The following is a 26,946-nucleotide window of genomic DNA, read 5'->3' on the forward strand; positions in this document are numbered from 1 at the left end:
GCAGAGACAGATTTTAATCTTCCTACAAAGTGACTTTCTTCAGTGAGACACTGGGGGAAGAGCATTAGGCTAAGAATTTTCCTTAAGTAGACAATTTGCAAAAAGACGTTCAAATTCTAGAAATCTCTCTTTTATTTCTAGTTATCTCATTACTTCAAGTAAACCATCTTCATACCTCTTGACTTCTAATGCTGATTTCTTTGTGGGCTTTGGCTGCAAGACCTCATGCTTCACAGATACAACTGGACAGAACTTAACTAGTGACACAAACTAAAAGAGGCATCAAATGGAAGCACCAGTTCAGCAAATCAAGCTGTAAACATTCCCAAATATTAATATATTAAATTCTCTTTATAAGCAGAATTTACATTTTTATTTGTTTGTTATCAATTTATTTCTTTTGAGAACTTGCTCACAGAAGTCATCTTTGAAACTTCTCTTTGATGTTTCCCAAAAACACTTAGATTAGATTAGTATTAGATTAGTATTTTTTTTTAGTATTTTGGCACTCACACTTGTTTGAATGCTTAAAAGTCACACTTTCTGGCTTCTCTCTAGCTCCATACCTGACAAATTTTATTGAATTTATATATATATATATATTTCAGTATTTTTGAATATCAAGACCTTTGTTTTATAAAGGTAATGCTAAACAAACTGCTAAGAATAAACAGTTACTTAACTGCAGCATGACCTGTAGCATAATCACAATTAAATCCCATCTGGCAAATGCAAGACTTATACTGAGAGGTTTTGGCAGTCTTCTAATATGTGAAAATGTAAGAGATACCAAGACTGCACTTAATTTAGGGGTCCTGCTGATACAGCCTGGCTTTACTTGCATACAATTCAGCTTAAGGAACTTTTCAGAAGCAGTTCATCTCATATCTGGGAGACAGAGAGATGAAGAGGAGGAGGAAAAGGAAGACAAGAGATTGGAAGAGAGTCTAAAGATGCAATTACAAATCAAGGACAAATACAGAGACAAAGACATTATTACAAAAAAATAGCATGAAATATTCTTAATTAAAGCTAGCACTCAGCATTTGGGTCTAGCTGCTAAATTCTCCCACTACTGTGCAGTACAAATACTAATGATATCTGAGAGGAATATTACAATTTAGACAAAGTAAGACTCATAAAAGTTAGGATTGAGTGTGCAGCAACTGACAAACACCTGTGATAGATCTGTCCTTAAAACAGATCTACCTTCCTTTCATTTTAACAGTTTTTGTGATACTCCTTGTTGAAGTTAATCGTGAAACTCAGTACGTTCACTGTCAACCTATACAAACACTAGAAGTGTTGTATACGTGCTGATAAACACTGAGAGCTCATCCTTAGAAAGATTTAGGAGCACATAGACCTCAAATTTTCAATTTAATAGAAGATTCCTCTTTACTCTGAATTCTGGGAGAACTTGGTACTGCATGGTGAACAACAAAATTAAGTGTAGCACAAATTGGCTTCTTTGACTTCACTGGGATCTAACAAGAAAGTCGTGACAGCTAATTTACTGGAATCGTTTTTGAGAGATAAAATACCGTCCCCTAGCTTAGCTGATTTACTGGGATGTGAAATAAGTAACATTTTCCCACCATTCTTAAACACAAAGTATTATTTTTCCCTTTTTGCTTCATATTAAAATTCAAGTTGATATAGTGACAATGAAAACTAATGCTGTAAATATTGACCTCCATAGGTCTGAGATGATGGCTGATACCACTGAATCCTTGAAACATGTTTGGAAGAAGTAAGTGGAAAAGTTTTGTAAGCTACTGTAGAATTTTCTAGTGCTCTGTGCACATTGTGAAGTCTAAAAATGAGTTCCAGACAGCACAGACAGACGTGATTTACAGCAATTTCTGCTCAAAACTAGTTAACACTAAAGAGCTGACTGATCTTCATTTGATGTGATTGTGAGTTAAGAACACTCTACCTTTTTATTATGAAACTCAATTTGTTAAAGTGCCTTTTTTTTCTTTTTTTCCTTTTTTTTTTTTTTTTTTTTTTTTTTTCCTTCATGTAATACAACTGTAGTTAACAGACATTTCCATCAACATTTCATTGCCCACATTAGCACACACTGTGGAATAACTTTCTAGTACATCTATAGAAAACACAGCTTTTTAAATATTATTAAGTTTAAAGAGATAATTGGAATGAGGTGAGCAAACAATACATTTGTTCCTACTCCCTGAAGACAACGATACTTTTCTTCAATCGAAATTCCACTACACAGGGAAACAACTTTGTGAGAGAGAATTGCTTTGTCCATAAACAGGTGTAGAGGCCTGATTTAAAAAAAATAATGCAAGTCAGTTAATTCCATTGACCTCTGTCAAAATAAGCTTAAGTAGTATTCCTACAAAGCTTCAGCTTCACAGAAAAGCAGTTTCTAAAAAGGATGAATGAGAAAATAAATCTAGACTGCATGAAAAACAGCATATTTCCCAGTGGAGCCCTTAGCAGACCAAATGTCCCTCCAGGGAGGCTGCAATTGATTATGCTGCTGACAGTGGCTTAATAAACAAACAAATGAGACTGTGACCATGTCTGTTCCTTCATCATGTTATAAAATTCTATGTTGTCATCTTTCCTCAATTAGTAGTCAGTAAATAAGTTCACAACATCATCTTCCCTATTTAAAAATGAAAGAAAAAGAGTGGTATCCTTTACTGCTGAAACTGAGGGACAGATGCATTCTGCTTCCCAAAGTTCATATACAAACAGTGCTTGTAACCACACAAGAGGAAGAGGAGCAAAATGAACCTCAAATATGTTTGGAAATTTTTGAATTTACGATGCAAGCAAGCTTTTAATTATTATTGATTGTAAGTTTTATAAAATAGCATAGCATTAAGATACTGTTTATTGATAATACGTAACTTGTCAAACAAACAAAAAAAAAATCACAATCCCACAATAAAACAACCTTAAATTTGATTTACTTCAGTACCTTTGATTCTGGGGGAGGCGGAAGGGGGAGGAAGATAAAGAAAAGGATCAGACCTAAATACAGTTCAGGTCTTCAGAAATAATCCTTCTGCTGCTTAATAGACAAAACAGGCCTCACTCTGAAATAACTCTAGTGGAAGCTGATGAAAGACTTGCTAGTATCTAAATCATTGGAATTGGATTGTGCCTGAGCTTCATTTCAGTGTCAGAGACCATTTGTCCTCTTTGTGATTTCAAATGTACCAAGGAAGGGCTGTGAGTTTAAAAAGAAAGAAAAAAGAAAAAAGAGAAAGAAGAAGAAAAAGAAAAAAGAAAAAGAAAGAAAAAAGAAAAAAAAAAAAGAAAAGATTGAGATAAGTCAAGGAACAGAACTCCATTTGAAAGGTGACTGTTATAACAAATAGTTCTGAAATTCTAGGATTCTCACTAATATGTAACCCAGAAGAATTTCAAGACATCTGAAATAAGGGTCAAATAAAGGGTTAGTGGCATCAAAACTACCTATCCTGTGGTGTACAAATATAGTGGAAATGGGTCACTAGAATTTATTATACATAAAATACCGTAGCATTGGTTACTTAAGTACCTTTCTACAGAAATGCAGATGAATGGGAGCATCCTTTTTCAAAATTCTGCTCCATTGTTTCAATTAGCCTGCACACCTTCATTTATGAGAAAAAAGATTTTCAAGAAGAGCTGAAAATATAGCTGCTGGCAAATAGTACTCAAGAAGAATGATTACATTAAAAAGTTGGGTTGGAGAGAAAAGAACAGATACTAGCTACCTTCACATAGGATAACCAATTAATGTTAGCTTGTATAAAGCATGAGATGTCTAGCAGAATTTTACGCCAGTAGCCCTGAGCTGATACACTGTATGCAGTTGCAGATAAAGCATTTTAAGGAAAATAAAAAAAAAAGGCAAAATATACATAAGAAAAGGAAAATCAGAAGGAATATTGTTAACATTAGTTATGATTAGTGAAATTGGTTAATTTGGAAAATATTGAAGGAAACAAGAGAACAATTCCCTACTTGATTTAAAAAAGTAGCAAAAGGACTGATGATCAACATTACCAATAGCAAATTAGAAAAAAAAAAAAATCAGTAACTTGTAGTGAACATTTAGATGCAGAAACAGAAAGCCCTTCTGAGGGAAATCACTGCTAGGCACTTAGACAAACACGTCATAGCTAAGTGCAACTTCCATTCAGTTTCATCTGTGCTTCTGAGTTGCCAGATTCTTTCAAGGAATGCATAAGTTTCTTAGAAGCCATACATAAAGACCACAGTTTATCTGAGGGTAGGCAACTTTCAATAGATCCAATTTAACTTATCACAAATGGTAATCAACATTGGGTTAAAATAATGTAATGGATTATGCATTCATCACTGTAAAAAAATAAAAAGTAGAAAACAATAAATTTGTGCATGACAAAGCAAACAGGCAAGCGTGTGAGACACAGACAGGTGGGTGGTTGTCAGCAGGCTGTAGAGAGCCAAAGCATGTGGATCCAAGACCAAAGAAGAAAAGCTTTCTTCCCCTGGATCCACGAATAAAATCACCGTGTATTCCAATAAAGAAAACCTAAACCACTAAGCATGGAAACAGTGCCAACAAACTACAAATGATGTATTCAGCACACTGAGTAATAAAAATGCCTCAGAAATACAGAGAAGCAGAAGTAGCCAGCTATGATGTCATCAAGCTCATTTAAAATCCTCCTACACTAATTGTAAGGGTCCAAGCTCATTCCACCTTCAAGGATAAATTAAACTTATTCACCAACTGCACCACAGACTGTCCTTTAAGCAGAGTACCAAGAAACATGATGAATGGACAACAGTTTCTTACTTTCCCACATCTCATTTATATCAGGTACAAATTCATTTTTTCAAGGCACATCCTTATCTTTAGAAATAGCAACATTAAGTAGTATATTTCAAGATTTATTTCCCTGGCAATCTTGAAACTACAAGTTAATGCTAGTAAATTACTAGCAGATTAAAAATAAATAACCCTGTGCAAAACAAATAAATAAATAAAAATTTTAAAAATTACATTAACCATTTATTAGTATTAAAGTTTTAAAATACAGCCATTATACAACTAGCATGATGTCTGTCTTACAGAGAGCCCCAAAGCAGTCTCCTATACAAAAAGTCCCAAGCAGTTCTGAATTGAGGCCTCACAGAATTATATCCTACACTGTCACTACTATATTTTTTATTAATTCTTACTTGAGTACCGAAAAAGAAAAAAGGCAGGAAAAAATCCTAATGGCAAAGGTTGAAAAGGCCTTTGTAAAATCCTAAGTTAAATTAAAATGTTTTGTTTGAATAAAAGCTATGCTTCAAATGATCTCCTTACAGTTTGCATAGTAGAGAAATTATGCCGCCCCAAAGAGCAAGTCTATCATGTGTGAAAGTTATATAAAGACTTCACATCCATTGGTCCTTCCCAACCAAATACTTGTTTTGTGTGGGAAGCAGTACTTAAAAAATAAAAATGGTATGACATTGTCAGAACGTTTAGGGTTTGCCAATGTAGAGCACAGGCAGCTCAGTGAGGAGGCTGCTAATAGAGCGTGGAGCTTAGTAGCAAGAAATGAACGTAGCAGCAAGTGCTTTAAGCATAAAATGTAGTTTAGTGATGACTATGTCCTACTACTATGTCTAAATACTTACAGCTGGGAGAAATTTATGTATTTGTGCTGTATGTAATTTTCTTAAAAGCTGACTTGAAATGCCACTTAGGGATCTCAGTGAAATCATGGAACTTTCCACCACTCTGGAGCAGGAACACAGTGGAATATGGGCATAAAATGTGTTCAGGAAAAACAGTATGGTGACAGGCATTACAGATAGATTTTCAAAATAAAGATGTGTATTTGTTTTATATACAAGTGTATTTGATTAAATGAAAGGATAACAGGTAGCATTTATCTGAATTAAATAAACACATCATGAACTTGAATTTGACAATTTCCAAGTGTTTACATAGTGCCCCACACAGCTCTTCCAGAGCTGAAAGGCTTTAGAAAAGCTCTGAGGAGAAAAGCTCTAATTGCAGAACATGCAGACACGCATGACAATGCCCTAACAGTCTTTCCCTGGACAACCAGGCAAATAGGACTAGTACTTTATTTTTACTTTCTAAAGAGTAACCTCCAGCTGTGTCAAGAACTGCAGCACTGAGGCAGAATTAGCCAGTTTGGGAGGAGGTCAGACCAAAAAATGACTACATATCTTACATTCTAAAATGTAAAGCTAACATAAACAGAAAATATTAGCCAGGCACATTCCTCATGCATGAAACATATGCAAAAACCAACAAGGAGGCACTACAAGACACTGAGAGAACTGTTCTGTTAGAAATGACAACCACAAAAAACCTAAAAGAAAGCCTCTCTAAACCTTCCAAATATGTCCTCTATTTCCCCAGTGCAAATTAAAAGTTTCTCAAAAGTACCTCATTCTCATTACTGACCTATTTATCCAGAGACTTCTTGGTATCCATGGCATCACCATTCAGCCACCAGTCCACTTTGGAAAAACAAAACCAGTTCTCAAACCACTTCACAAGAATCATGCAGCTCAGCATCTGACCACTTGGAAATAAATTCAAAGCAAATTTCTTACTAATAGCAGTCACCAGTAGTTGATAATGTCCTTAAGAGTTGCCACTTATTTGTTGTTTAGCACAGACTAAGGGACATTTTGACACCCTATCCTCAAGGATCAGGTTTGCTTATTTAGGAAATGTGCTATGTTTGCTTACTGCATTACAGGTTACCGCTGTGCCTCCACGTTTATTATAATATGACTTGTTTCTGACTTGTGAAAAATAAACACGTATATTGAAATTGTCTTTCCTTGCATTCACACAGTATCCTTCTCTTTAACTTTAATCAGGCATTTATCACGTTTCTAGCTGTGACTTGCATAGAGAAAGCCTTATTCTGCTGCCATTATTATTGCCAAGCAGTTCCATCAATTATAATGGCATCATTTGTTTAATAAGATGCTAACCAACATGAGGAAGAATGGATGAATCAAGCTCCCAGTAAGATATCTGGCTAATTTCAGCTAGAATTATGCTTCTGCTAACCACCATTCACATTAGATGGTAATTTTCTCCCAACTTTCCCCTGTGCTAGCTTTTCAAGTGGTTCTTAATTAACTCTGTTTTATTTATGAAAGCATATTTTGCTAGACTTTCCCCGAGAGCTTTAGTAAACAGCTGTATTAAAGTTGTCTTTAGTTATCACATCTTCTGTAATGCTCTCAAAAATGCTGGGAGAAAGGAATAATATTTAGAGAAACAGAGGTATTTGAGCTGAAGGTTTGTGGTATGTTTAGCCTGTCTATTAAGCATTTTTTCCTTAGGAAATCACAATGGATTTGAATGCTTATATCTGTGCCTATGTCATTCGCCTTCTTTTCTTGCTGCTTTTTAACAAGTTGCCCAATTTTGGTTTAATTTTGTAGAGGAAAGAAGTCTTAAAAATAGTTCTTACAGATACTGAGATCATAGGGAACAGAATACGTGAGAGAAACTGTATAAATATTTACACTGGAGGAAAGATGCAGTTGGCTATTTAGCTCGTGAGATGCAACCGAATTGAAGTAACATGTCCCTCCAAGGCAGATAAATCTTCCTCCACAACAACTGGTAATGCTGTGCTTTCCACAAATACTTAAGCAGTAGTTGCTACATTTGCAAAAGGAATGAGTGTTAATTGCCTTGAAAGTACGCATTTGGACGCTCATTACTGTAAAGATAGATTTCACTGGTACTGAAAAATGAGTGCTGTCTGCTGGGTAACAGAGCTGAACTTTGTACTCATCAGTTTAGGATGTTATGCCTCAGTTTGCTGTGATAAGCCAATCACATTTAAAAACAAAAACAAAAACTTGGTGATCATTATTAACTACAGTACCCTTGTAAATCACTTGTTAGTGAAAGGCACTTTTGTTGGTAAGGTTATTATTTAACATGGCTCAGAAAGATTCAGGACCTGAATAATGAATTTGTTTACTTTTCATGACAAACAAATCTTATCAACTTTTCTAGATTGTTATGCTTTTGGTGAGTACTGATGTAAGAACTGGTAGAGTGGTCCATCTAAAGAATTGCCCACCAAAAATAATGACATTATATTTAAACTACATACAACATATACATACAATATATATTATATTTTAAGTGGGAAAAAAAAAGAAAACAGAATTACATTTAGCTCCACAACAACAAAACTTCCACATCGATGTAAGAATGAGTTTAAGAAGTTACTAGATCAAGTCTTAATTTTTATTTTAGTTTATTTTGCGCAAGGCCAGAAGGACTCAAATACTTATAGTGACCTAAAAACATATGGAAAAACTAGAAGTGTTTTGAGTCTGTGCTCATCATGTTAATAGTAAAGAAGGAAAATATTAAGAAAGGTTGTTACTCCTAAATTCTACAAAAGGATGATCAATTATTCCTATCACCGCAAGTTAACAGTTCTTTAAGACAAACACTTTTTTTTCTAAACATAAATGTTCAGTCAGAAATCGCAGCCTTAGTTCTAAAAGTGTTCAGGAATTAAAACAAAACAGAAATTACAAAGAAATGAATCATTTCAGATTTGAAGGAAAAAAAAAAAAAAAAAAAGCCTTTTCAACTTGTCTTTTTTGCTTATCCATTTATCCTTTCTCTCTTATCTGTGGACAGCCAAGGTTGTATATTTGATTTACAGCCCTTCTCCACAGCTGTGCCAGCATGTAAAACATAATGTGAATGTCTTTACCTCATACTGACTCATGAATCAGAAGTTTTAAAATTCTTAGCTTATCAATTTCTAAAACATATTCCAGTGCAATTGTTTACCTATTGTCAGCACACTCTCTGACATCACACGTTCTTCAATACTCACACCAGGAAATTGTGGGATAAATAGAGAAACAAGCAATGAAAAGTGACATAAAATTTAGGCAAATTATTGATAATTGCTCCCATGATTCCTTTCAAAGACTTGGGAAGGTGTGCTAACTCCTTCACTTCAATTTCCCCCACTATAAAATAGGGATATTAATACTTACCAACTCTGAAGTGGATGTTGAAAATTAAGTTGTACTTGTAAACTGCCCTGAAGGTAAAAGAACACTATACAAAGGCTACATATCATCCCCATCATCAGAAATTCACAGTGTATAATTTCCTCCTCCATACATATGAAGGCAGGAAATTATCCTACCTAGGAGATTGATGGCACCTGGAAATTGTAGGCAGCCACCTGCTAAATTACTGTGGATGAGTCACCAACACTTAAAGTATTAGTTCTTTGCTCAGTGTGACTGTATTTACTCTTAATACATAATGTTAGAAGCATAATACAGAGTTGTTTATAAGAGAGACATTGTTACTGAAGACTGTAACTAGTACATACAACAACAGAACCCAATGGTGGAAGAGATGGTTCTATTTTAATATCCCAATTTCAAAACTGGTATTTCAGATCACACAACACAGGAGAAGCTCTACTGGTTTATACATGCAATGGAGCTGGACCTAAACACTAATTTTGCCCTGTTAGATTTATGCTGCATACGTCTCTCTGTTACATTTCCCCCAACACCTTCCCTTGTGAAAAAGAACCCAAGAAACACAACTTGCATTTCAGGACAATCCAATACATAAGAGATAAGGAGCTGCACTGCACACTGACAAGAAACATTTAATCAAAAGAGAAAAGACTGTAACTACTTCCATTTCTTTCAAAGATTCACAGGCATAACCTCATCAAGTTTAAATTAAGATAGCTTCCTTGATATTAGTGGAGCTCTGCTGCTTAACAGGGGATGAAAGGTTATTTAAATTCTTAGAAATAACTAAAGTAATGCTTGAGGTATTTGAAGCTGTATCGCCATTGAAATTCCATTCCTCATAACTTCATCTTCTGATGGTTTGCATCCACTGGGCTTTGCATGAAGTAATTTCACTCTGCTAATCATATGACAGCTATGATACAAGGACATGATATGTCTGGTTTTGATCTTGCATAAATGAAACAATAGTGAGCTATGTTGTACGTAGTTGTGACAGTATATGCATTGAAGAGATTATAAAACTAAATGAGAATACTCAGGCCATCTTGACACCAACTATGTCCAGATGAATTCCCAGCTATTGCCTCTAGTTGAATTCTAAAACTATTAAGCTTCCACTCAAAGAACAATGACCTTTAGATAAATTTAAAATCTTGAACACAAACTCCAGATGTAGTCAGATGAATTTCAGAATCAGCATGCAAAAATGGAAACAAATCTGTGATTTTTTTTTATTTTTTTTTCCATTTCACATGAAGGATTTAAATGTCTACAAAATACCTTCCTCTGTATTAAGCCCAACACTGCTTTATAGATAGATCTGTTCCACCCATATCTAATCTCTTTCCTAGACTTAGAATACCCAGCTCTTTCTTTCTTCATAGGTATTTTCTAAGTATCATAATTTCTACTTCTTCAGTTTGTGCCAAACCAGTACAATAAACTTCCTCCTTGCAACTCAACAGCACCCCAAAAGAATGAGTGTTGTTTCAAATATACCTGCTACCTTTGTAAAATATGATTCTCCCACCTCCAAAGATTTTGCCAACATACATTGGCAAAAAGAGTGAATTATGTTACTAAAATCTTAAGTAAATGATAATAAATAAATAAATTCCAAAATAAAAGAAACAAATTAGTTTAAAAAACCTTAAAAACAGATGAACTCCTAATCTCTTTTGTCCAAAGTTGATACTGGAATTTTAGTCAGTCATGTTGATGACTTTCTAATGTTTCTGAACACTTTTTACAAAACGCTGACAGCCAGTCATCATCAGACTTTAACATGTCAAATAATACAGAGATATAAATTACATGATGTAATCTGTTTTTTAAAATGCTTTCTAGAACATAGGAAATAATTTCCATGTAATACAGTTTTGTTCAATAGCATATAGAAGATTTTTCTTTCATACTTAAATAAGGCAGCTCAAACCAGATTTAGCTCATCATCAATGACAAATGAGGTAATGAGAATGAAATTGAAGCCATTTAACCTCACTGAGATTTATCTCAGTAGAACATAAAGCACTTCTGACATATTTTTTCTTATCTTTGTGGCATCTAGGATAGAAAGCATCTACTGACCTGCTGTTCTCTCTGCATCAGTGTGAAAAAAAATCATAATTAACTCAGTCAATGCTGTGAAGTTTATAATCTGATTCTTAACATCACTTAGCACTTCCTGCTTCCAAAAGAAAATGAATACCATCAAACACTGTTGAAGAACAGGTTTCCAGCCTTATACATAATGACCGATTTTTTGAACAATATCTTGGAAAAACTCAATCTAAATATCTCATTCAAACAATGTTCTTCCACATGGGCTCTAGGGACCAAAAAAATTTCAGAGTCAGAGAAAGAAATTTCTAAATGTATTTTCATTGGAAAAAAAAAAAAAAAAAAAAAAAAAAAAAAAAAAAAAAAAAAGGTATGTGAAATTCCATCTTCAACAGATACAATTCTTAAATTTAACGATTTTGAGTTGATAATATTAAGGATGACATGAAAAAAGTAATGTAAGGCAGTAGAAGACGCATAAAATGTACCAGCAGAAGCTAAAGACTCAAAACATTATGAGGTTAAGAAAGCTTTTCTCTTCATTTTACTTAACACTGTGTAACAACAGCTGCAAACATATTCCCAGTAAGGTTTTTCTTCAGTTACACTTGTTTCCACAAGTAGCACCATCTAACATGTTTCAAGCCAAGCAGCAATTCTGAAAATACAAGCTATCACAAAGAAACAAAATTTCCCTCCGGAGGGGAAAAAACAGAAAAAAATCTTGAGGGGACTCCAAATTCCAGTTCATGTAAGTTTGGTTTTCACGCATCTATCCAGTGTGAACACCGAAAGACATTTACAGGCAGTCTCAAATTGTTGTCAGGCTCTTCCTCCTACACAGACAATTCTAGTTCTTCTCTAACAGAAAATTCACACAGGTTGCCCAACCTTTACCAACTGTACTTCAGATGGCAAGTATCATACTTTAGCACTGTCCTTTTTCCATTTAAAAGCCCCATTTAATCTATGTCCATAAAAGATTGCAGAGATTGCTTGAACTGTCATGCATCCAAAATTCTGTGAGTCCCATAGCTTACATCTTCATTACCAAAGATATGGAGAGGAATGTGGGTGGGTGAATGTTTTGAGTTGGGTAGTTCTCAGTAAAATGACGAATATATATAATATTCATATATATATATAATATATATATAATATATAATATAATATATATATATACTCATATATATATTCATTTTATATATATATATATATATCTTGTATGGAAAAGAAACGAAATGTGGATAAATGTCTATTATAAATTATAGGATCCAGTTCACTGCTGCTGTTGAGGTACCAAGTCTCTGGACTATTTCTGAAATATCCTTCCTTCCCATTTTTTGAAAGTTAGTACAAGCTGGCAAAAATGCTTTTTTTCCCCTCGCAAAGCCCATGAATTTGACAGTTTTCCATTAGCTTAATCTTCCATTATACTAGCAGCTTCATTGAGGGGAAAAAAATAAAAATAAAAAAATAAAAATCAATGTCCTTATTGCTCAATATATGCCTTTGCAGTAAAAATCACTGTCTTGCTGTGAATCATAGTTTTAAGAGGTGTTTGACTAATGCGTTCAAAAATTAGACAAATTGAATAGGTGTTGCAGTCTGTATCATACAGACAATTCTATAATCTTGCCTGCTAGTAAAGAACTTCCAGCCGGTGCCAAGCAAGCCACTGGAGCAACCTCTACAATTAACAATCATCATAAAAATACAGTTTCTGTAATGCTCTTTATTTTATTCCAAACCATTTACCAGCATTTAGCTTAATTATTTTCTCAGCCACTGAAAAACAAGGACAACATAACTTCACCAACAGCAATGAATGTATTTCAGTCTAATTATAACATAATCAAGCTCAAAATCAGGCAGAAATATTGGAAACTCGGGAAGACAAATGCCTCAGGTGCCTACAGAAAGTACTTCGTAAAACATTACTTTCTAACCTGTATGCAGAATTACTAACATCCTTAGTTTTATTAAACATTCCACAATTTTTAGCGCTGTGCTATTTCAAATCTATAGGAAGCTGTCTTATTGAGAACAGCAGTCTGTCAGTACTTTATGTCACCTCTTATCTTACTGCTTATTCTCTGCTCATCCTGGTCTGATAATGGCTTAGAAGACACTGAAATTCTTGATAAGCACTACTTATTTCAGATGACCAACTGGACTGTCACTCCTCTGACAGCTTACATAGTACAGGCCTCTCTCACAGCAACAATTATTAGCTTTGATTAGTTAGGACAGAGAGCAATAGTAAAAAACTGGAACATAGGAAGTTCCACACAAATATACAGAAGAAATTCTTTACAGTGAGGGTGATGGAGCAACTGGTACAGGTTGCCCAGAGAAGTTGCGGAGCCACCTTCTTCGGAAATATTCAAGATCCATCTGAACACCAACCTGTTTGACCCACTGTAGGGAACCTGCTCTAGCAGGGGGTTGGACACAATCTTTACAGGTCCCTTCCAACCCCTATGATTACATGACTGTGATAATCAGATGCCACAGCCTCCTGAATATCATCATGATATAAAAAGTGAGAACCTAAGGAACTAGCAAAAATAGCCAAAATCTTTCAGAGATGTGAATGTCATTAATGAAATGTTTACACTGGCATAAAACTTGGCCCTATGGATTTAATAATTTATCAGCAGACATATTTCATCATTTTTGTGCAGGCATAAATTGGAGTTCATCATGTTTCTGCCTAATGGAAGTAGGTGGAAGCCAAGAAACTGAGTACTGGAAAATTAACTAATCCCCTTCATTTGTTCCCAGAGTGCTGCCTTCTCCTACTGCTATCTGAAGTAATACTTCCTGTAGTGGACACAGCAAACAGGGAAAAAAGGAAACAACTAGAGATAGCAACAATAGGATATATTAACGATATGTCTGTGCCAAAAGATTAACCTTATGTCACATTACTCTCTAATATTTCATTGCTAGAGTATGAGAAGGACAGTTGTGCTGTATGTTAAAATGTGTTACAACTTGCTCACATTCCCATGAACATTCAGTTAAATTGGACATCTAATATGATAGATTACATTTCTAGCTTTCTTTCAGAATCAATTAAACATCTGAAGTACTATGAGGTAAATGTAATCAGATGCATATATCCATTCACTCATTTTCATAATGAGTGTTGTAAAGGAAGCTCAGACTTTACATACAGGAGTTTCTTACAAACTCTGTAAGGATTAGAAGACAAAAAGAAGGTATAATTCATGCCTGCTACCAGACTGAGCCAACTTCAGGAACATAAAGTTCCATCATATTTATGTCAATAGCAAGGGAAAACAGTAAGAATCTGTTAAAGGTTTCTACATTTTAAAAAATTCATCCTGATAAAGGTGACATAGTAGCAGCATTTTAAACACAAATTCCACCAGAATTCTTCCACTTAAGTTTACTTGCATGCATGCTCCTTAAATGTCCACTAAGTCCCTCATCACAGGAGAAGCCTGATGAAAATGTCTCTGCTACTACTTTCTCTTCCTTTGTAGAAATCACCTCCAGAACAGTGTAAGAAACTCATGCCCATTAGATTTTCAGATGCAAACTGGCACAGTGGTGCCTACTGGAGTGATTTTAGAACAGAGAAGGGAGACTGCATGAAAGCTTCCAGGTGGAAGTATAACTTGAGGTGCTATTTACAGTTCACTGCAAACAGGAGTAGACTTAAAACTGCAAAGCAGCTCTGGGAGTCCCTAGCAACTCTGACATTTGCTTCAGTGGAGGAAGCCTTTTGTACCGGTACAGCCACATGTTTCTGAAGACAAGAATCAAAGAAATAATGATTCAAAACATTCTAAAAACAGGTGTTTGATGTTAGATTGCTTAGACATGGCTCTAACAAAATGAATCGCACCCATAGGACTTAAAACAGGCTCTTAAGCAGTTGGATTTTTGCAAACTTTCAAAGCTCTACAGTTCAACAAATTTCAACAGCCTTCTGCTAGCTTTCTTTCTCCTTTTACTTATCCTCTGGCATTTACCTATGTCAGATTGTGTGAACTCACTTGTAATGTGACCATAATCTCGTGCTTCCCTTTACTGACCAACAAGGATGTTTAAGGCTTTTTCTCACTAATTCTATATTTCATCTCTGTAACTTCCCTTGAAAGATACTACGATTCTGAGCCAAAGCTCTAATTTGGACTTTGATACAGTATCTTCTATACTGCTCAAAACAGCTATTAGTTTTGATCAAGACAAGAAGGTTAGCTATGAGAATTCTATGACTGGTTAGAAACTAGTTGAAAAGCAAAATATCAACATCTGAAAAGAACACAAGGGCTAGTAAGAGAATATGTTTTATCTCCATTTTCATTTACAGTAAAGTAAAATTATGCTAATGAAATTTGCTGACAAATTCATGAATCATCATCAATAGCAGTGGATGGGAGTTTATACTGAAAGTGAGATGCCAGAGAAGACTGCAGCAACTAGGAAGAAGATTAAAATTGATGGAAATACAAGGTCATGCATAAAGAAAGGATTTTTTTTTTTTTTTCTGTTAAGAAAATAACAGCAGGAAAAAACAATTTGAGTGTATTCATCAATTTCAACCTTAATATAAAGCCATAAAACAGTATGGCTGTAAAAAATAGTAAATCTGATTCTAAACATGTCAATTCAGTCAACTTCCCATGAAGAAAAAGGGGTTTAAACATCACTATAACAGACATTGGTAAGAACTTATCATAGAATCATAGAATGGCTTGGGTTGGAAGGAACCACAAAGATCCAGCCCCCACTCTGCTGCAGGCAGGGTTGCTAATCACTAGATCAACCACTAGATCAGGTTGCTCAGGACCCCACCCAGCCTGGCCTTGAACATCCACAGCCACCCTAGGCAGCCTGACAACCTCTCTGGGCAGCATTTTATCTTGGATAATATCTAATTATTCTGAGTCATACTTAAGGAAGAGATTCAAAGTCAATTTCTGTTGTAGAGAATAACTTGTATGGTAATCCCTGGAAAGGACAAAAAGAAATTTCCAGCTTGGATTTTTTTAGCACACAAAAATTAAGGAAAAAAAGAGAAAATTAGATCTATATCTGTGCCTGTAGCAACCAGAACTAGAGCCCTTTGTATAGAATTCATAAGCTGGATTCAGCAAAGCATCACTCCACAAAACTTTGTCCTTAGTTGGGGGATCATTTTCCCTAGGTTACATTTGATACTATCTCACAGCGATCACCTTTGCATTTAGACTACATCTTCCCCAGGTTTGCTTGACTAACTAATGCACATACAAAAAAGCACCTCTGGTTATATACTTTGAATAATAGGAAACCTCAATACTCCAACAGACGCTACACAAGATTTAATTTTAACAAATACTACAGATGCTTACTGAGCTATTTTTAATGCATATGTCCTGGGATTCTGGAAGCAGAGATTTTGGTCACCACAAAATTTGAGCAAACAAATACCTATAAGTAGATACACAAACCTTTTCTTTGCCTCTAGAAGATCTCATCCTAACAACAACAAAATTCTAATTTAAGGAGTAGAACTGCTACTAGAGAACCTAGCAGTCCTGTAATCTTGTCAGAGCCCTCCTGTGAGAGAGGCTACCTTTGACACACACTTGTTATACTTTCCCCTTTTGGGCACAGAACGCTTAAGTTCACAGTATGGTTTCTATGGTGAATCCTCTATTCCAAAATGAGTCAGAAAAGTTTTTTATGGTACTATTCTATTTGTTTACCAAAGTCCTCAATAAAGGTGAAATGTGCCCCAGCTTCTATTCTGACTATTTTTCCAGAAATATTCTTAGTATAAAATGCATTTCTATTCTCAGGCATTTTAGGAGATGAATAACAGGCCTTAATCGTTAAAATATTCCTGAGGAAAAGCAGATGCCAAATATCACACCCTGTAACACTTCTTCAGAGAATTTTAGGATTATATTAATGTCTGGAAGCAGGGAACGTGACTTTTCCAGTGAATATTAATCTCTTTTGTTTACAGAAAATTTTGTAGCTTTCAGGCAGATTATAGCAAATATTTAAGACAAGTACGATGCTCTTGTTTGAAAACAATCATAGACTGGCAGGAATGTGAATTGTAGTGCTTATCCACTACCAGCAACACAGCTCATTTGCATTATCTGTTGCTTCTTTTATCTGTGCTCACTTTATACTTACACTGAGGTTGCCATCCTTGTTTTTATTTAATTGTAGCTGTAAATTACAGTACTGGCTGAGGAAAAATAATTTCAGTACATCTGACAAAGTCCACAGTTTAAATGGCAGGGAGTTTCCACCTTATCCATCAAACATACACAGCTCTCAGTTTGTCTACGCTAGCATCTTAGACTGATGAGACAAGCGCTTCAGGAGCCAAACTCATCACATTTTTGGCTGGCACTGTATAGTGGTCTGAAAGCAAAGAAACTACTCTCCTTTTGCATGAAACTAAATCAGAGGATGTGCTCCAGGAATACTTCCAATGCTGCTAGTGCTCCTTCCGCAAGATCAGACATGATCTGAAAGAAAATATGCACAATGCAGACTCTAGGTCCTCTTCACCAACTGTTTCCCTCTACACATCTGCTGCAGTTGCACTCACTAATATAGACGCAGCTTGTGTTTTCTCTCAAAGCTCCTCTAATGAAAGTTAGAGCCCTTAGCCCTGACAGTTCTTTCAGCAACAGCTGGAGCCCCGTGAAGTCAATAATTGGCCATGCCTTTTCATTAGTAAAGCACAAAGGATAAGATTAAATAATAGGAAGAAAAATGAAGTTGTATTCTCCCCCAGGTAACGAGTCCCAATAACCAGGAACAACTCAACCCATGAATCAGGTCTAAACTCTCAAAATATTGTGCAGATATTTGGATATTTTATAAAAGCTATATGCAGATTTTGAGCACATCTCCCTTTTCCACAAATAGAAGAAGCTGTGAAGAGCCTACATCAATATTTTAAAAAAACATAAAAAAATAAAAAAAAAATAGACACTGAATCAATTAAATTAAATGATTGGGTCTTTTTCATCAGCAAGCACACATAAAAAGCATCCATTAGGTGATATAAATGCACGGAACATACACTAGTATTTTATTTTTGTTTTGCTTTTTTTTTTTTTAAATTTTTTATTTTTTATACAAAATTAATTACATGCCTGGTAATTTTCTTTGCAAAACATTGTCCCTTTTGTGTTTTCTTAACAAAAAAATCTCTCTTGACCATCCCATTTTTATGCAATGTTTCTCCTCAAAATAGTTTCAGGTAGGTACTAATGGGAGTTAGTGATGGCATGGCTAAAACATCACACTGTTACAAAAAGTAATGAAAACAAAGGCAGCCTGCTGCACTGTGGCAGAATGACATGCCTGCCACTCCGAGGGAATGACTTTACACTAGTCACTGGCCATAGAATCTTTTGGGATGGCAACATAACGACAACAGCACAGTTTCATTGCAGTTCTATTAAGTCCATGATACTCTGAAAATTTAATTTCATTGTTTGGCATCTAAATGGAATATTCTCACAGGACAAGCTGGAAAGTAATCAGGCATTGACTCAGCAGCACTTACTCATCAGTGCCATAAAATCTACAACAGTGACTTTCACAGGAGATGAGGTATGAGGAGAAGGAAAAAGTAACAAACAAATTATTTGGTTTGCAGCTGCTGTGAGAAACTCCTGTAACAAACAAATTCTCCATCCATAACGATCACTAATAGGTACAACCAAAAGTGTACTTATTTTGTGGACATTTAAATTCTGAGCTCACGTGCGGATCCAATCAATGTTTTTGAAATGCTACAACATAAATCATGCCCCCAGAAATCTGAGCCATAAGATATTTAGATGTGGATGAAAATCTCGCAGTTCAGGTCTAGTTCTATTCTTAAATAAATCATTCAAATATCCTGAATGAACAGTTTCAGGAGATAAGTTCCTCAATTCGTCATTTTAACAAACATTACAATATATTATAGCAAGCACAAATCCTTTTTTCTGTACCCATTCCAGGGGGGAAACAAAAGAAACCTCAATCAAGTAACCATATTTACCTACTATATAATGCTATTAAATACTATTAACTAATGCAAAGCTCTTCAAGACAAGATTATCTTGCCCTTGTCTACACAATAGCTTGTTCTGTCCTCCAGCCTTTCTATGATAGCAATATGAGGTAAATGTTGGTATACTAGTGAAGAAAAAAAAATGTTACCACCAAGATGATCTGTAAGAGCCAAAGGAATTACACAAATGGATAAAGTGGGAAGAGGAGAAATCTCCTCCTGATCTCTGTCTAGCTGATACTTTGAACCATAAAGGTATTACAGAAGATACCTCTGCAGGTATGGAAACCTTTCTTTTCTGTTTTCTCATTTCATCTTTCCCAGTATGCTTCATATCCTTGTTTGAGATTAATTACCAACAGCAATAGGGTAGATAAATAGGATTTTGGTGTGGTTCATTATTCAGGAGCACACGATAAATCACATTGCTGTGCCTTTCAAACTCAATTTCTCCTCAAAAGTCATATCCCATTTCCCTTGGAAGAATTCATTTGGTAATTATTTGAAAACATCTATTTTTTTTCCTATAGGATTCCAGACCTTAACACAATTTTGTGTTAGACTTCACATATTTGGTTCTTTCCTGCTTTGAAAAAGGGAAATACAAATGCCACAATGTTCTGTTTGTGCACGCACACACACAAATTTATGGTAACTGCTTTACAGTATGTAAGCATACTGTCACAGTAGGTGTGTTTATCTCCAAGTGGCACAGAAAAAGGCTTCAGCCTCATATGACTATCTACCAATACAGACATGAGGTCAGATCCAAAAGCATTACAGTCTGCACATAAGAGGCTACAATGGGCAGAAGGCCTCCTCTGGTAGGTCTGATCATATTAGCAAGAGCAGAGGATGGGGCAAAGCCTTTCCCTGAGCAACCAGCACAGCAAAATGCAAAGAGAGAAGGAAAAGTAACTCCTCCTCACAGAGTGCTGATGCCACACAATTGTCAGCTTGCTCTTTGATGGAGGATGAGACACTGCCATGCAGAACTGCAGAACTCCAAACCTCATAGAAAAAGACATCTATTCCTAACTACATTACTAACTGAATTCTCTTCAATCTGCTGCAGTAAAAACTGCAGTATAATTGTCAAACCTTTACTTATGTCTTCACTTTAAAAATCAAAACTACTTCTTTTTAGACCCCTGATGAGCTTTTAACTACACACCAACAAATACAAAAAGCAGTTGCAGGTCAACTGAATATACACAGAGTAGAATGGGATACATAATGTAAAAATGATGATAAATAGTAATGTATAACAAAAGCAAACATTCACTAAAGTGTGTTTAAGGTAACAAAGGCCTCTCTCTCCATCCCATTTAAACCTTCATTTTAACACCAAAACAAAACTAAATAAGATGATAAAAAATATTGTGCAGACACAGAAATTATTAGTGTCTATGACTTCCAAATGTCATCTCTGCCTATAGCTTCAACTTAACACTTCAACAAGCCTTTTTTCTTTCTTTCTTTTTCTTTTTTTTTTTTTTTGTTACAAACATTTCAATCCTACAATCTGTGCTTTTAAATCAAATACATTCTGCACATTCTCCAAGAAATGTACATTAAACAATGGAACAAAATACTACACAAAATTAAAACTTTGTTGTGCCTAAATGATGCAATTTCAGAGTAAGAATAATATTAGAGAAGCATAACAGCGAATTCTTAATTTGAGACTACTATTACTAGGTTAGCTATTCTCTGATTAAAAGTATTCTTAATGAAAAGTGTCATGGTAAAATAAAATGCAATAATTACATAAGATTAAGGACAACTGTTATCATCTACCTGGACCTGTGCAAGGCCTTTGACATGATCCTGTCCCACATCCGTATTTCTGGAGAAATATAGATATGAAGGGTGGAATATTAGATCTGTAAAGAATTGGCTGGATGATCATAGCCAGATGGCTGTGGTCAATAGCTCTATATCCAGGTGGAGGTCAGTGTACCCCAGGGGTCTGTCTTGTGGCTGATGCTCTTCAACATCTTTATCAATGACATACACAATGGGACTGAGCGCATGTGCACCCTCAGCATGCTCCCTAATGACATCGAGCTGAGTGGCACAGTTGACACAACAGAAGGGAGTGACGCCACCTAGAGGGACCTGGACAAACTCGAAAAGTGGTCCCAATGTAAACCTAATAAGAAGTTCAAGAGCAAGGTGTTGCACTTGGTTCAGGGCAATCCCAGATACGCATATGGACTGGCAGAAAAACTCATTGTGAGCAGCAGAAAGGACTTTGGTGTCCTAAATGAAAAGAGAGGCGGCTAGTAGGTCAACGGAGGTGATTGTTCCCCTTCATAATCCGCCCTTGTGAGGGCCCATCTGAATTACTTTGTCTAGACCTGGGGTTCCTGATACAGGAAAGATGTGGTATCAGGATTTTTTTTTATTTTTTTATTTTTTTAACTACAGTTACATCTTTTTCTAAGTCATACAGATTTTCTAATTAACATCAGTAAGAAACTGAAATCCTACAAGGGATTAAAAAAAAATGTTAAAATGTACTAAACAGAATTTTGTGGAGATATTAACACAAGTGATAATATAATCAATGTAAAGGTTGTTATACTTATTTAGGATAATTTTAATCTAAGACACATTAATCAGGCTCATTTCTTGCTCAGTGCTTCAGACTGAATAGCAGAACAAATATTAAATATTAAAAATGGGAAAATTATATTTTGTACTAAACACGTGAACTTCAGTCATCTTCCTGAATGATGTTTGAATTATAATATTTTCTATTTTAGCTCAAATAAAAACCATCTCTCTATAGAGATACTAGTAAGTCTTTTATTCACATTTCATTTACTGTACTGCTGTAACTATTATAAACACAGCTACACAGAGATTAAAAACAGTTTATGAAATGTGATCATCAGTTGTTTATTTTGTTTTAAGTAATTCTCCCCTACTGCATTTAACAACATAATTAAGTTAGCACCAGTGCTGTTCTCTATTACATTGTGTCGAGAACTGTTGAACTTAAACCTGCAGCAAGGTCATCTTTCCCCACAACTCTCACAATCCCAAATCACTGCAGAATTTTTAAAAGACCGCTGTCAGTAACTCAATAGATTTATATAATTTTTAACAGTCTAATAGAATTAGAGAGTTGTGCCACCATGAATGAAGGCTAAATTTTAAACATGTAGGAATATTAGATTCACACATAAAATGAGCTACAATGTACTTTGCACATTCCATAAAAGTCAGTTTCTTCACTGGCTCTTAAATTGCTTTAGAACTGCACAAAAAATTGCTGGTAAAGGAAGAGAAATTTCTCATGCAAAACTACCTCACCTGAATATATTTTCTTTGGCCTACTTTAAACAATGTCAAAGGATATTTATGAGATACTGAAATGAAATGGATATCACCACAGTAGAAAGGAAAACGCTTGATATGTATAAAATATGGTAGATTCTAATCCTCCAACTAGCTTCACGCTTGTAGCTAACAAGCCTGTGCAGAGACCTAGTTTAGCCAGTTGAGATCCAAAATGATGTTGTGTCTAGTGGATTAATACAACAGGGCATTTTAAAATTGTGTTGGCCCCTGTTTCCTACATGCCAGAAAACTTTTCTAACTGTTTTACTTATTTTTTATTAGATGTTAGAAGACCAGTAAATATTTATTATTACTAATATTTTAGGGAATTATATTTGCTATGTGAAAGGTTACAAAGCTATGGCTTCCCTCTGTTCTCCGCAATCTTTATCCACTCTATTCTAAGAGCATAAATTATATTTTCAAGTCCTGCTTCCTTGAATTAAGACTTCCAAAAGGTAGATATGCCAAGAATGGTAGCAAGGCATTTGTCACCATCCCACGTTTCAGTCTACCTGGCTTTATATACATAAGAATTACAATTCCCTAACTAACAGGAATACAGATCTCCTGAAGAGCCCACACTCACTGTGTGTATTCAGATACTTGGACAATTTGTCACAAACATTTTGCATTGCTACTGACTTCCCCCCCTCCTTCAGATCACTGCTGGTAGGATCATCCAGAAGCTCTTCAAGTAGCAGTACTTGCATTTCACAGAACAAAAGAGCAAACCACAATACAAGTACACTAGCACAGATCACAATATTTCTGTCTGTCTTCAAGTGTGTCATAGAGGTAAATTTGTATTCTTAAGGAGAACACATTCACTGACTTCTAGCATTATCATAGCTTGTATTTCAGGACAACAGCCCCCAAAAACTGCTAACTTGAACTGATCACAAAGATCTTTTCACTATAGTTGTTTATTTTGTTTCATTGTGTAATTACTACAGAAAGACTGGAAGATAAATCCTTTGAGCAAAGAGGACAATATATTAGAGAAGGCCAAATGATATTTTACTAAATTCCATCACTAGGCAGAAAGATTAACCTAATCGGTCTGGATTTCTGGAACTTCTCTATTTCTACTTTTCTTTTGATCAAGCTATATGTGTTAAGATGCAGTAACTCCAGGCAGGCCAAATTTACACACTAGAGCCTTTGAACATCAAAAGAGCTTGCTGGCCCCTTTAAATTCAATTTTATCAGTAACTCAATTATGGAGAAGTTGTTCTCTCTCTTCCTCACAAGAAAATATATTTCCATTTATATCATCTTATAATTTCATATAACACACTATGGAATCCTATTTCCCTTGTCAAATGTGATCAGATTCTCTAAAAAAGTTACAGACTGAAGTTGGTAAAATATTTGTTCAGAAGGCTTTCTGTAGTTTATGCCCCAGTAAAGATGATTCCAAAACCTGAAATAACTCCATCATATTCAGGGTGATCTCATACAAAAAATGGGAAATGCATCTCAGATTTTGTAGGGAAATCATATACTTTAAAAATTAAATTGCATATTATAACTTGTTATATGATAGAGATGTGTAGGCAGCCAATTTCGCAAGAAAACTACCTGCTACAAAATAAATAAATAAATAAATAAAACAACAAAAAAACAGAACAACAACCACCAGACTGCAATCATTTAGTTAAGTCTAAAAGCAGATGCAGCACCTGCACTGAATACCAGAGTATAACTAAAGAAACTAAAGGCAACTCTATTGATACTGATGCTGCATGTACATCATAACATGAATACCTTCAGCTCAGTGGAAACAACTTTTTCCAACTTTATATAGTGTCCAAGAAAAAAAAAACCTGTTTCATATTCTGACATATTTGTAACTCAATTACAGAAAACAAGTTGTTTCTACCATAGGTCAATATGAAAAAAATAAAGGTGTCATAGAATGGAAGGGACTGTAAGGTTCATCATAAGGTTCCAACTCCCTGTCATGAACAGGGTTGCCACACACCAGATCAGGCTGCCTAGTGCCTTGAGCACCTCCAGGGATGGGAAATCCACAGCTTCTCTGGGCAACCTATTCCAATGCCCATGAAGTTTTCCTTTTTCCAGTCACTGGATACTTCATCTGGCAGCCATGACTTTTTGAATATGACAGCAGGTGGCTTGGCAACCACCACAGCAGCCAGCTCATTTGGGAGCCAGGGATGCAAATCATCAGGCCCCACACCACAGACTTCACTGCACATAGCTTCTACTAACATATCGACTGTCTTGCAGACTGCATCATTTTGGGTTTTTTTTGCACTGATAAGGCCGAAACTTTGCATGTAGTTTGTTTAATTACCTGAATTATAAAATATCAAATAAAAATAACAAAATACCAAAATAGAATCTTACCAGTTTTGTTATTATCTGAGCTCTTTAAGAGCTTGGGCAATACAGTTGTAGAAAGACAAATCTGGAGGCCAGTTCACAACTCCTAAATTTGAAGCTAATATTCAGCAATTGTTTGGACCCGTGCTCTCAGGAGAAAGTATATAGAAAAGAAGGCAACTACAGATCTCTTCCTCTGCTTTACATACAATTACAGATATTCTCCTAGCAACTGCATGATTTTCTTTGCAAACAGATACAGCAATAAGACCTTTTTAATTTTTTATGAATTTTTCCTTAAGCAAATACCCTATGCCAACTCTGTGCTTTTTCTACATTCATTCTGCTACAGAGTTGGAGCATATACATCTCACAGCCATGTGCAATACAAAAACAGAGCCAGGTCACAATGTGTTACAGGAGTTACAGTATCTGAAATAAAAGCATTAGCATAACAGACGCCTAGCTTCCAAACAAAAGTAGTGTAGCACAGAACATATACAACTAATTTTGTAAATCACCCAAGAGTTATTTTGACAAGTATGCTGAGTTTATTAAGCTTCAATGAAATGTATCAGGAGATTACCCCCATTTTCTTTTTGCATCTACTATTTTATTAACATACAAATAAGCTATGGTAGATTCCTAGCCAGTCACAGTGGCCCACTGAGGGGAAAAATATCCTGCCTGCCCCAGATCTTTTGCAATTCAGGCACGGTGGCCCTCTGTGCTGTTCCTTCCCACAGGACTGTCACTTCCAATTACTGCTATCACTTTCACCAAGGTCTCTTTCTTTATGGTAGAGGGAAAGGTAAACTCTGTACAAAATTGTGTAGGAAATAGACAGAAATGTCAACCATCTATTTTGAGCAAAAGTACTACCTCAGCAGAAACAATTCAAGATAAGATAATCTGTTCTAGGAGTGTCTCTTTTCAAGAGCAAATATTCCCCTGGATCTCCAGTGAGCCATTGGCAAACAACACCAGGAATGAGTATTCAATTCTATGGGTCAGCCTCAAGGATGCTGTGATGAAATGCAAACAGAGAACATCCAGTGGTTTAAGTCTGCTGTAGGTTCCACCTTTCAATCACTCAGCATCTAAGTCCAAAGACAAAGCCTACCCAGAATCTCCTCATGGAGAGCCATGCCATGTGTATGGTACTGTAACCTATATGCTTATACAGATGATACAGTTATTTTTCTTTTTTTGAATGTATCTTTCCACATAACTTCAATTGAAGCATGATTTTCCTGTTAGCAGTTACCATTTTAGGTGTAATTAATGCATACTAACATTGACAGATTTTGCAGTCCTGAATAAAAGACTACTTAGCCAATTGCAGAAATCCTGGGTGGTGGAAGGCTGTTACCATTCTGTAGAATAACATAATTATTCTTTTATTTGCCCCCTCTTATTAAAAACAGCTTCATAAGTTCACCCAGATGAAAACACTCCTGAATCAGGTTATTCTACTGTCAGTGTGACCTCTCTGTGACAACTCAGTTTGTGATACCTGCATTTTGAAGAACAAGCACAGCTTCAGAATTTAACTTTCATTCAGTCAATTCTGTATCCATTTGAAGCACTAACACAACATGGAAGTGAGAAGAAAACAGACCTGAACAAAAGCTGAACAGATGGGACTTTGGCAAGAAAGTCCCTGATCCCACACAGAACAGAGATCTAAATTCTCTTTAAACCTTTGTTGGCTCCACTCTTCTACCTAACAAGAACCAACCTCACTTAAAAGAGTATTTCTGTGTTTGTTTTCTATTTGCAGAAAAGTACAACAGCTTCTATTTTTCTAGGAAGTTTTTTTGGCCAAAAATGGGTTCACTTTCTTTGCAAAGCAGGGGAAATATGTCAATACCAAGGGATTTTATTTGTTTTGATTCAAGGCATCTTTGACATTTTATTTTTGGAACAAGACTGGAAAGGTCGGGGGAGTTCACTTGACCCATTACTTGATCCTGGCAAGAACAGCCATGATGCTGCTGTCCTTGACAAAAGCATGGCTAACCAATTTCTAACTATTTTCCTATAAAGGACACTTAACAACTTCTTCCAGCAAC

At 35.5% G+C, this 26,946-nt stretch overlaps 2 protein-coding genes across 5 annotated transcripts in view; one reads left to right on the top strand and one right to left on the bottom strand.

The window, feature by feature from the left end:
• The window catches only part of CTNNA3 (catenin alpha 3), a 384,435-nt gene that overhangs the window by 236,530 nt on the left and 120,959 nt on the right, over positions 1 to 26,946 (bottom strand). The gene's annotated exons all lie outside the window — the stretch shown is intronic.
• The window catches only part of LRRTM3 (leucine rich repeat transmembrane neuronal 3), a 78,816-nt gene that overhangs the window by 30,589 nt on the left and 21,281 nt on the right, over positions 1 to 26,946 (top strand). The window contains exon 3 of one of the 3 annotated variants that reach the window (XM_072339613.1): positions 1,703 to 1,753. The exons of the other annotated variants lie outside the window; for them this stretch is intronic. Coding sequence (XP_072195714.1) covers positions 1,703 to 1,708 — 6 coding nt within the window. The 3' untranslated portion in view covers positions 1,709 to 1,753. Of the gene's footprint in view, positions 1 to 1,702; positions 1,754 to 26,946 lie in introns of those variants that run through there. 3 annotated transcript variants of the gene reach the window in all.

The sequence above is a fragment of the Excalfactoria chinensis genome, chromosome 6 (genome assembly GCF_039878825.1).
Source record: "Excalfactoria chinensis isolate bCotChi1 chromosome 6, bCotChi1.hap2, whole genome shotgun sequence".
NCBI classification, from domain to species: domain Eukaryota; kingdom Metazoa; phylum Chordata; class Aves; order Galliformes; family Phasianidae; genus Excalfactoria; species Excalfactoria chinensis.